Raw genomic sequence first — 12,953 nt, forward strand, 5'->3', positions numbered from 1 at the left:
GGCATTTACTCATCTCACTTGCACAAAACATATTCAATATCCCTTAAAATGAATTAAAAAAGGGAAATGCAAACTCAGAATATTACACAAACCTGCAATAATTAAATATGTTAAATAATACAAATATACTTTATGTATTTAAGAGTGTGTTAAACTTTCTTCTCCTGCGTCCTATTCTTCTGCTCCCTCTGTTGTAATGCCGTGAATTTGCATTTCCTTCAGTCTAAAGTTTATTAATTTAACTTTTGGTGTGAAAGAGCCTTTAAATTTGTCAAAAAAAATATAACTTTTTTGTTATTAAAAAACAAACGAGCAAGCCCAGCCCACCCAAGTAATGCAAAACTAAAGCATTACTTCCCATAAAAAGTAATTAAGTAATGCAATTAGTTACTTTTTAGGGAGTAACGCAATATTGTAAAGCATTACTTTTAAAGTCCCCCTGTAGTCAATCATTTTATCCCTTAAAACACATCTTTGATCACCAGAATGACTGTATGGCAGATTGAGGGGACGTAGCCAAAATGTTGAATGTTTACAACTCTCATGCCCCTCCCCCACTACCACAGAGCACCCTCCCATCGAGTTTGTGCTCGTCAGTGTGTGTGCACCAGATTTTCTGTGAAGTAATCGATCAACACCATGGAGTACTCAGAGGTAGGCTGATATTGTAACGTTCGCAAAGGGGGAGGGGGGATCTGTGGCGTGTGCACAAACTGTGATTGACAGTCCGATCTCACACAGCCCTGCGCTGATTGGACCAGAACCACTGGGAGAGGTGGATTTTTGGCTCTAGGTGGAGGTAGAAGCGCGGGTTTTTTTCTAAAACCGGCTGATTTATGTTGTTCTGTCGGAGCATAGTGTCGGTTTCAGTGAATATGATCAAAAAAATCTTGCCGACTGCAGCTTTAAAATAGCTGGAATGTAACTCTACACACTTATTTAGTATACGCGTTTCTATGAATATGCAAATTAGCCCCGCCTCCACTCAGAGATCCACTTGTTGACGATCACACGTTGACCTGATTGGTTACAAGGTAGTTTGTGATGTCAGAAAAACCAGCGGTTTCAAACAGAGTTTTTGAGACTGTCTTTGGTTCACCGCAGTTTTAAGGAGAAAATACTCAGCAATGGTGTTGACTTATGAATTTGCACATGGTTTGTCTTAAAGCATATTAAAAACACCACATAGAGATATAAACAACATTAAAAGCTTGATTTTCACCATAGGGCGACTTTAAAAGTAACTTTGCCCAACACTGCATAAGACAATTTTTATGCAGAGACTTCTGCATAAGATAATAAGTTACAGCAATTTTAAAACTAGGACTCATGTAAAGCTTTTCAATAGCCTACTGCAAAAAAAAAAAAAAAAAAAAAACGTATTCGGGATGCCTCTCATGAAGTTTATTCAAAATATATTGGTTAATTTATGCTATTTTATAGATTTAATGGCTTTAATAGAATTGAAACATGAAGGAATTAGCAATAATAAGGAATGAGTAGGTGTGTCCAAACTTTTGAATGACAGTGTGCACTTGCCAATTAGAGAATCATGCATTTCTCACTGCTTCTGGTCTCAGCAGAAACTGCCTACGCTGAGCAGATCACATTCTTCACATCTCTTGCGACACATCCACGGCTGCTACTTCTAAGTGTCGTAGTAAAACCAAAGCGAACAATGCATTCCATTTCTGGCACCTTCTCCTCCCGAGCCATTACACAACTCTGGTCGCACACAACTTGCCATTAGCGCATGAGGACACAAATGTGATTCTGAGACAAAAGAAAGAGAGGATGCTGCTCACCGGTTGCAGCGCCAGCAGTAGCTCATTAAGAGGGTTGGTTAAGTTGGTCCCAAAGATGATAAATCCAGTGCTGATTCCAGCTGAATGTAAAGCTTTATCCAGACTGCAACAAGACAAACACATTTAACAACATCATCACATAAGAGACTGAATTAGAAACATCATTAACCACAGTTCTCCATGGTCTGCTATAGTAAATTATTGTAAGTGTGAGCTAATTTAGAGTGCTGCAGGTGTTGATGAATATGTGTGTAAAATAACAACAGATATATAGTCACTCCAGCATTGAATCAACATGTCCCTCAACTGCACTGTGCTCTAAGGGGACGGCATTATTCAAGAGCTTTTCAACAGGGCGAGTCATTCGCTGGTAACATGTGAATGTGTGTATGTACTGTAAGAAAGAGTTTCAGTTTCAATCAGTGTGACATTTCGTGCAGGTTGATGGAACATACTTGGAAATAAACAAGGTCACGAAGAACAAAAGGGCCACCAGGATGAAGAAGACCCCGAGCAAGATCTGACAAGACATAAAAAGAGACAACGTTACAACAGTGTTTCGACAAGCTAATTTAAAAGTTTAGTAACTTTAGAAACTATCCAGAAAAAATATGTGGAATATCCCGAAAAAAGACTGTATTTGATCAAAAATACATGAAAACAAAAAACATATTATCGTGAAATATTATTACTAATCAAAATAACTCTTTCTATGTTAATATATTTTCAAATGTAATTTATTCCTGTGATGGCATCATTACTCAGGTCTTCAGTGTCACAAAAATGTTTCAAATAAGCTGATTTGGTGCAAAGAAATAGTGAAAAAAATTTTTTTAGGATTCCATTATGAATAGAAAGTTCAAAAGAACAGCATATATTTGAAATGAAAATCTTTTATAGCAATGTAAAATTATTTACTGTCTTTACTTTAATTATAAAACTAACAGATTTCTTACATTTATTTAAAATATCAGAACAACACACACACAAAAAAATGCAAAATAAGATCTCGTTTTTGATGACAGCATTTGTTGTCAACACAGAAAACAGCTTTACACAGTAATTAAATTAATTGAAAATAATTGAAAAAGACATTCACATATTATAAATATACATATTTAACTAAATATAGACATATATGACTTTATATATGATTTTTATTTAATATATGACTTTAGTTCCTTACACATTCCAAACCCATATGACCATTTTTGTTCTCCACTCGGAATAATAATGTACTGTAATGAATGGGAAAAATGACCACTGCATTCCTTGTGTTTTGCTGCCATACAAAGATATAGGATAGTTGTTCACACAAAGCTATTGTATAGCTTAGAATACAGAGTCACATGGACAATTTTTTTTTCTGTCATTGTGGATCTTGACAGCCTCAGTACTCATTTTCTTTATTAATACTGAAGAGTTGCCTAGATATTCTTCACAAATTCTGAAGACAGACAGTAATGCAGGTTTGGTGCGGCATAAGATCGAGTAAATAATGACAGAATTTTCATTTTAGGGTGAACTATGCCTTTAAATAAATCAGTGAATTGATTCTTTTGAAGTGGCTTACAGAAATGTAGTCTAAAGCTAAAATGAAATCTGATTTCCCAACATTACTTCACTACTCCTCAACACTGATTTACAAATACACTAGAAAGTATACACAAATACACTTCAGCAGCAAATGTTTATGCAGAGGACTGAAATCTAACCCAGAGGTTGTCACTTTTTACACATGGCCATATGGTGCAGCCCACCTCAGCCTGACACAGTCGCCAAGAGTAATATGGACAACATGGTCACAAGCTCTCTAAATAAGGAACAGACTGAACTGCAGAGGAAAGAGTAAATGAACAAAGATGGAGACACAAACACTCACAACCCATAAAGCAAAGCAAAACAAAACCAATATGCCAGACTGAACGGCTGCCTTTCACTGGCCTCCCGGAGCTCACGTCTGTTTGACTTGACTTGAAGGAGTAAACAAAACCCTGACGTGTACAGCAATCACTCTCAAAATGAAGTAAGAAAAAAAAAAAAGAACACAAACAAATTCAGAACAAATGGAAAATACCTTAGATATATAAACAGAAGCTCTACCAATCTATCTATCTATTGATTATACACATCTATCTGTCTGTCTGTCTGTCTGTCTGTATGTCTAACAATGCGAATACAGACTCTTGACTACTTACAAATAACCACTAAAGCAAGTGACATTCGCATTGGATACAGATTTCCCTCAAGAACAATATGACAGATTGTGAACTGTAACGAGAAGATAGATTTGTAAATGAGCGTGAATCTGCCTCCGAGACATAATCTATAACTAATTCAAACCAATGACTGCGAGTTATTAGTGATGCTGGAATTACGCTTTGTGGTTAAAAACACAGCTGGAGCTATTCTAAGAGTATATTAGGAATTTATGCCTCAAGCTGTTGCTGTAATGCCAATAACAAACGCTCGCAGTTATAGCCGTAATAACCGTGACAGCCAGAGCCTTAACTTTACAGGAGTACATTAATAACAACAAAAGTTACAGCATCACTCAATTCATTATTCAGCATGCCTGTAGCTACACAACAAAACCACAGACTTCAATCCCCAGCATAAACACAGCTACCTAAAGTCATGTGTGCCTGTTTTAAGTCCCTTAAGACGGTACCTACATAAGGTTACATGTCAACATGTTTGAAACGTTCCTTATGTTCTTGTTCCCCTTAGAGAGGTCTGGTGGACTGTCGAAGAGATTTCCACAAGCCTCTACTCAGATGCAATGTCCAAAAAAACTGAAACAATATCAGAAATATGAGATATAAAGATCCAATATGTGAATTATACACACACAAAAAAAAAAACATTAAAAATGTAAAAGAACAGCTATAATAAAGTGTACAGGATGAGCACGGTTAGCGTTTCTCATTTCTTTGTTTATTTTACACTGTGCGCTCATTCAAGCTCTGTTCTTCAGTGGATCGTTTCTGCGTGTTGGGCCATAGTGAACCGCTCAAGGCCCCTGGCAGTCAGATGCCCCTGGTCACATTGGCCCGGTTCATAATCGTCCTTGCTCTTAACTTCGCCAAGGGCTGCTTTATCAGTCTGAAAGTGCATTATGGGAGAGATTTTTTTAATATCCTTTGAATAATAATGAAAGCCTCTGTAGGTATCACACTCACCTAGGCTTCACAAACAGGTTTATTTTATTTTATAATTGGGCTCATGACCACCTGCCACTGCCATCAAACTGTGGTCTGCTGGGTTCTAATGTGCGAACCTCTTGACGTGTGAAAAAGCGTGTACATCTACTACAGCTCTATGGTTACAAGTGAACCGCCATGACGACTATACGTAAAGTATGCAATACAGATTCAATGTGTTTATTAGTTATCGCAAAGGGAGGAAATACATGCAATTTGCATGGCAAGTGTTGTGTTTCCTCCTCTCTGGGCTCATTAAAATACCCAAGCACCTCCAACACACCACTTTCAATTTTCCGAACCAATTTCCACTGAAGATGAAACGGTAAACACAATCATTAAAATCAATCAAAGTTAATCAATCAATCTGATGCAGAATTTAGGTCAATTAACCTGCTCTCTTAATGGAATCAATCACATCTGCCGGGTCCACATTAGAGGGTAATAGAAGTGTGCGTTCATGTGTTGGTGTATGCGCACGTGTGTGTGTGCGATCTATTAGTCTGTGCTGACAGCTGAATTTATCTAAAATCAAAATCTACAACCGCTTGACTCCATTACGCGATGTCATTGGCTCTCGCAGGAAGGCGTACTGTGACAAGAAACGTGTTGAATATCAGTACACGCTGTGTTAACGACAACTACAAGTACATGTGAGACTTCTCTGCAGGCCCTTGGAGGATATGAAGAGGAGATGTTGACCTCGAACATATCTGAGTGCTTTGAAAACCTTTGGATTCAATCATTAAATTTAACTGTAAACCAAAGACTGCGAGCAACAAATGCTAAACTAAAACGAGCGCAGCGCTCTCAACTACGTGACGGTGTAAACGAGGCGCAGTGAGTGACGGAGAGAGCAGTTTGGCAGACAGATTTCTCTCAGTATGCGTTTCCCCTGAAGCTCTAGTGGGGAAATTAGTAAATCTCAAGCCTAGTTTAGGTATAAATAGAGTCTGGAGTCTATCATTATAGTGTCATGCTCATGTCTGCTGCTAGTGGGCCACTAAAGATGGAAACAAGGAACCCCTCTGGTGCACAGCATGCTGGGAGAAGAAACGATGCAAAGAATTTGAAAACCAGCAAATGAATAGAAGACGGCAAACATTTTAAAGATAGACTAGAGGAATGCAGGAGTACTACAGAGAGGTTTGTGGCAAACACAGCTATTTTGTGCAGGACTAGAGGTATATTAAAAAGGACAGTTCATCTAAAATTAAAATCTGTCATCATTTCACTACCCATATTTTGTTATTTTGAAGCTTGATAGCCTCAGTCCTCATTTATGTTATTGAAAAGAACAGCCAAGATATTCTTTAAATATTATCTGAGCATGTTAACGTATGGTTTAACAACAACAACAAGGTCATATGTTCGAATCCCAGTAAGCACAAAAATAAATATTATATATTCAATCTACAGAATGTGGCTTCATTAGCTGGACAAAAACAGAGCAATAAGTGAAATAACGCATCTAGCAAAGTGGTTGTTCAGTCTGGCGAACCTGTGCCAAGGTGATAAAAACCAAAGGATTTCTTGATTCTCTTAGGAATACGTGTTGGCATTCAAATGAAGTCATAATGTACGCGTTACATCAAAGTCACCATGAAAATTAATTTCCTTCACACCTCCCCCTTCATAGAGTAGAGTTGATAGACCCAAGATAGGATAGTGACAATAATTGAAAAATTAATTAGTGACAAGATGACGAAAATGCTTGAAAAAAAATCAAAAGGGAAAAAAGAGAATATAGAGGGTAAGTAATTGTTATACATTATATTTAAATCAATGCTTATATAAACATTTTCCAAGTAAATAACACTTTACGCAACTGCTCTAAAAAATGTATGATAGTTAATAGCATGAAAACTTTTAATCGCAAAATCTTTTAAAGTGAACATGGAACAGTAAGCCATTTTACTTCCATAAAGGGGATTCATAGGTGAAACAGGAAATTCAAGCAGACCTGAATGAGTGTTTGCAGGCAGAATCTAAATGTATCATTATTTACAATTATTGAAGTAACCTTCATTCATTTTCACTGCATTACCAAACTGCAAATGTTCAGCTATTTGCCCCACACTGACATCAGAAGGAAAGAAAAGTTGTTTCAGATGCAGAAAAAAACATTCTGATGAAAGCCAGGAAAACGTATTATGGAAGAAAACAGGGTCAATTTTGATTTCATGACTTTGAACACTTTTGAGAAAATGCAACCTATTTGAATGATTTCAGATAAATGAGGTGCAACAGGGTGAAGATTGCAGTTCACAAAGAGTCACTTTGACTCTCTAGAATCTCTTACTAATGCCACTCTTACTCCATCAGAGAGAACTGTCACCTCTGGATATATCAGTGTGTGGGAAGACAGCTGTTTACGATTTGAAGTATTTACTGTTTGAACCAAAATATGAGTTTTATAATTTTTTCTAAATTAAAAAATAGCTGCCCTGAAAATCATTGTTCCAGTTATCAGCATTTAATTTATTGAAGTTTTTGTCACATTTTAGTCTTTCACTCACCCTTAAAACAGTTTTGTGCAATTTTGGAACATCAATGAAGTGATTCTGAGGCAAAACTCAACCAACCTTCATGGGGCGGAGAGCAGAGCCCACTTTATTGCAGCAGTTCCTCTCTGCAATCTCCAGGTGACGGCCCCGCCGATGAAGCATCTGTAGTTTGGCTTCAAGATCCTCAAGGTTCCTCCGGTCTCTCATAGAGAGAGGGCGCCCATCGGCACACTGGAGAGAAAAGTACAAAATAGCTTATTGCATAAAAGTAAATTTTTTACACTAGATTATATTGTTTTTAAAGTGAGAGTGTCTCTTGAATTTTGATGGTTTGCTTTTCTAGGCAGACAATAGACGATCATAGAAAGCTGAAATTGGTACTAACCATTGTTTATCCATTTTTGCATTCATGCATTTGATGATGTAATTGAAGTGCCCCTATTATGCTTTTTCAAATATTACCTTTCATGCTGTGTGTAATATAGCTATTTGTGAATGTGAAAGGTCTGCAAAGGTCTTAAAGATCAAAGTGCACGACAAATAAAGTTATTGTCTCCTAAAAGAAAGAATCGATTCTGAACTGCCGAAATGAGAAGGCAATAATTTCAGTCTCACTTCATGTTGCAAACCTACGTAACAATGTAATACATTTGCATAATGCAGCCTGTGCTCTTTACTGGCTGCCCTCGAACAACGTCTACTGTGACCCGCCCTCGAACTCTGTAGTTATAGCAGAGGCCTGAAAGAATTTGGTTTGTGTTGTCGACATTTTCAGCCCTGCAAATCCACTTTGCATGCACTTCAAAAGGATGAGGACTCTTGCTGGAATTGGTATGGACAAGTTGATGCCATCTGTTCGTGTCACTGTGTATCAAGTGCTGAGGAAGCCTCCGAAGTTGAAATTCAGATGGTAATGGGCACTTCGTTTCTAACACGTGCTGTAAGCGGTCGACCAATCAGAGCAGAGGAGGCTCTCGGAAAGGAGGGGTTTTGAGAGACTGAATCATCGAACAGACCGTTTTTAGATTGAGAAATTAGGTGATGTGAATTGTATATTATGAGAAAATTAAAGTGTTTTTTGACCTTGGATGCATGTTAAACTGTTGTAGGAGACCTCTAAACAAAATTAGGAACCTTTAAAAAAGCATAATAGGACCATTATCTGCCATAATCTGTTACAGTTTTGTTTGTAAGAGAACTTTTATGTAGCCTGGGTCATTTTTTCTTTTTTGTGAAGTTAAGTTTATGGTTTATGTGGATGAGGGACGTCCAATAATCTGACCAAGCAGGACTCTACCTAATTTGTCTTCAGCTGTCATTTGTCAACCAAGTGACAGCTGAATATGCACCAAAATACTGTAGAATACTGTAGAGAGTTTTCCCCATCCTTTAAAAAGTTTTTAAGCCTATTGATTTTGCAATCCTAACTACACTACTGTTCAAAAGTTTAGGGTCTGTAAGGTTTTTTAATACCGTAAAAAAAAAAAGTCCCTTAATTGTATATGCAATGCCTTCCGAAAGTATTTAAACCCCTTAATTTTTTTGTTCTTTATTGCTACATTATGTTAAACTATTTTATATGACTTTTTTCACATCAATCTACACTCCATACACCATAATGACAAAGCAAAAAAACTGATTTGTGACAACTTTGCAAATTTATTAGAAAAGAAACATTTAAATAAGTACATTGTTGATGCAACAAGCTTTGCACATTAGCATTCGGCAATTTTCTGCCATTCTTCACCTCAAATTGTCTCAAGATCTGTCAGGTGGACAGCCATTTTCAGGTTTCTACAGAGATGTTCGATTGGGTTAGGTTTTCATTAAGGCTATCTATATAGTCCCCCAGTCCTTGCCACTGGTAAACACCCCCACAGCATGATGCTGCCACCATCACAATTTACAGATTGTATTGCGCAGGTGATGAGCAGTGCTGGATTTTCGTCCATATTGCGCCAGAAAGCCTACCACACAACAGCTTACTGGTGGAGAGGAGACAGAGTGAAGAATATATGAATATAAATAAGGATGATTAGGAGGCCATGATGATGGACAGTGGCCAATGTAATTTTTTATGACCACAGAGAGTCAGGACCCAAGTTTAACATCTCATCCTAAGGATGGTGCTTTTTGACAGTATAGTGTCCCAATCACTATTAGGACCCACACAGACCACAGGGTGAGCAGCACCCCCTGCTGGCCTCACTAACACCTCTTCCAACAGCTACCTAGTTTTCCCAGGAAGTTTCCCATCCAGGTACTGACCAGGCTCAACACTGCTTAGCTTCGGTGGGTAACCAGTGTTGGGCAACAGGGTGAAAGCTCCAGTGATGTTTGTCCTTCTGTAAGTTTCCATCTCCATTTATGATCATGAAGCTCGACTAGAAGTTTCCATCTCCATTTATGATCATGAAGCTCGTCTAGAGTGACCATCAGCATTTTGGTCACCACTCTACCCAAGGCGCTTCTCCATTGATTGCTCAGTTTGGCCAGGAAGCCAGCTCTAGGAAGAGTCTTGGTTCTTCCAATCTATTGAGGCTATATGCTTCTGTGAACCTTCAATGCAGCATGCCCATTTTTTTTTGGTCTTCCCCAGATCTGTCTCTTCACACAACCCTGTCTCTGAGCTCTACAGGCAGTTCTTTTGACCCCATGGCTTGGTTTTTGCTTGACCTTTTATTGAGAGGTGTGTGCCTGATTTTGCAACAAGTTAACTCCACTCGGAGTGTAGTAACATCTACAAGTGAAATTGGAATGATCCTGAGTTAAATTTCAAGTGTAACTATACAATGTCATTACATTATAGTAGTTTTTTTATTTTAATAAATTTGCAAAAATGTCACAAACCTGTTCTGTTTTGTTTTTTTGCTTTGTCATTGTGGTGTATGGAGTGTAGATTGATGTGGGGAAAAAGTAATTTAAATTAGTTTAACATAAGGCAGCAACATTACAAAATGATAATAAAATAAAGGGGTACTAATACTTCGCAAGGCACTGTATAATGATCAATTGCATTCTTTATTTGCATCTCTTGACAATCCTCAGACCAATTTTGGGTCAAGACCCAACCGTTGTGAACCACTGACCTGAAGGACAGCGGCTCATCCTAAATAAAGGATGATCTGATCTGAATTCAGTTCACACACACACACACACACACACACACACCTTGGCTTTGAGCTTGTCTATTTGGTGCTCCACATCCTCCATGTCTTCTGTGTTGTCCAGCCGCTCGTACAGGACGCTGCGCGTGCCTTTAATCAGGTTCAGCGGCAAGACGGACATCCCGTAGGCCTGACGGAGAAAGAAAGAGCTTTAAAGACCAATAATACACCACTCACAATCATTGGGTAAAGTGTCATCACAATTTCACCAAGAGTCCCACCGATAGCTCCTGTGAAAGGAAACTAAATCCATACATTATGACACTTGATAAAAGAGCGCTTTCTAAATGGTGTCATTCAGAAGCCCACTGAATCCATGCATGTGTTTTCTGTGCAATGAGGGTGAAGAGGAGGAGATGAGAGAGAGAAAAGAGTGTGAGTGTGTGTTTGGATGCAGCAACCATTTTGAGATGCACGGCTTGATTTCCACCAATGCACAGCTTAACAGTGCCCCCATGTGACGACACTCAGCCGGAGCTCACGTACATGTGCACAATGCATCAGAGAAGAAATATCGGAGCTCATGTAGGGAAATATGATCAAACCTTGGACTTTCTGAGAGCTGTAAATCAGAGGTCACTTCAACACCCTGAACTCATCGATGAGTTTTTTTCCCCCCTTCTCGGCATTAGGAAGCGCAGGTCTTATGCAGTGAGCAGAGAAAGGCTGGGGTCAGAAGCCCGTTAGTCTTCGCAATATGGGCTTTTGTGAACTTTAATTAAAAATGAAGACCTTCTTCAATACTCTCCTAGTGGCAAATCAATACAGGCAGAGAATAAGAGAGACCAGGTTGTGCATGCACACACACCTCGAGGACAAAAAAAAAAAAACACCTCATGCACTCTCACTCGTGAGGTTCTGCCATTTTCAAAAGCTTTCATATCAAAATGCTGACAAAAGTCAGCAGCACAATTAGATCTTCAGAAAGCGGCTAAAACACTGGTGACCTTTTTATCTCCTCTGCCGAAGATGCTTTTAAAGCAGAGAAATTGGTGCTCTCGTTGTCGCGGGCGCCTAACACCGTCGCCATGGGCCGTGACACCCCCTGCTATGAATCACGAGGGCTCTAAAGGCCGGACCATGTCCCGAATACCAAGCGCTCCTCATAAAAGAGGAATCTGTCCTGCATCCCCTGGTGAGACGTCTCCTCCTCCTTTGCCTCCTCTTTCCCATTCTTTCCTGCCCTCCTCGCCCCTGCAGTCCGTCAAGCGTGAGAAAAATAAAAGAGACACTCCAAACAAAAACAGGTGTGTTCTGTGCTGATTGGAAAAGAAGACCTAAGGCACGAGAGAGAGAGAGAGAGAGAGAGAGAGAGAGAGAGAGAGATAGTATGATAGTTTGAGAAGGAGAGAGTAAGATAAAATGTGTAGAGATGTAAGATGAAGGGATCGCGGTTGTCAGCTGGGAGATCGGAGGAGAGAGGGATGAAAATGGGGATTGGAGAGAGAAAGAGAAGAGAAAAAGTGGAGGCGTACACCCTCTTATACAAGGATACTTTTGTTCGACAGCCTGCATGGGAAAATTGTGCGCTCTGCCACAAAACTATGAGTTTCCTCTGACTTTCCTTATACTTTTCAATGTTGCAGATATTGGGGGGGAAAAAGATTGTGTGAATCTTTTCCAAGCAGACTATTATTCTCCTCTGAACTCTTTATCAGGGGTTCCACACTTTTGGACTAATGAATTGAGGACTTTTCTAAGACCTTTCTAATTGTTTTAAAAAATTCCAATGAATCATTCAAAATTATTTGTTATTTGTTATTAATAAATGTAGCATTATGATAATAAAATCCAGGATTTCCATGACACTTTTTTTTATATAATTTTGAGGAATCTAACAGTAACTTTGTGTCTAAAGTCATTCAAATTGACATCCAATTCATGTTTTCTTATTGTCAAGGGACAATAATGCCTGTCTCCAAGAAAAAATCTGCTCACAAAAATAATGAAATAAATGTTATAATCAGAGCATCCACTAAAGTTGCATGCACCATTAAACTACCAAAAGATCAATCTTGGATTATTGTATTAAAACACTATCTTCCTCAGTGTCCAATGCTATAATGAGGACACATAGACTAACTAAAACTGTCACACAGATGTACAGAGAGTTCAGTAAGCAACAACCAATGGTCTTCTGCCAGATGGTGTCTTTGTGTTTCTTCTGTCCCCTTTGTAGTCTCTAAATTAAATTTAAACGTGTTACACTGCTGGAAATGAGAGGCTAATTTTATTTGCTGTTGCTTTGGAAAATATAAAACTGTCAATTTA

At 38.6% G+C, this 12,953-nt stretch overlaps 1 protein-coding gene across 1 annotated transcript in view; it reads right to left on the reverse strand.

Moving 5' to 3' along the window:
* The window catches only part of lmbrd1 (LMBR1 domain containing 1), a 91,223-nt gene that overhangs the window by 33,554 nt on the left and 44,716 nt on the right, over window positions 1-12,953 (reverse strand). Inside the window, exons 8-11 of the mRNA XM_082154489.1 lie at window positions 10,687-10,812; window positions 7,594-7,746; window positions 2,261-2,325; window positions 1,806-1,908 (exon numbers count right to left, since the gene is read on the reverse strand). Coding sequence (XP_082010615.1) covers window positions 1,806-1,908; window positions 2,261-2,325; window positions 7,594-7,746; window positions 10,687-10,812 — 447 coding nt within the window. The remainder of the gene's footprint in view (window positions 1-1,805; window positions 1,909-2,260; window positions 2,326-7,593; window positions 7,747-10,686; window positions 10,813-12,953) is intronic.

The sequence above is a fragment of the Leuciscus leuciscus genome, assembly GCF_965113295.1.
Source record: "Leuciscus leuciscus genome assembly, chromosome: 22".
Taxonomy (NCBI): domain Eukaryota; kingdom Metazoa; phylum Chordata; class Actinopteri; order Cypriniformes; family Leuciscidae; genus Leuciscus; species Leuciscus leuciscus.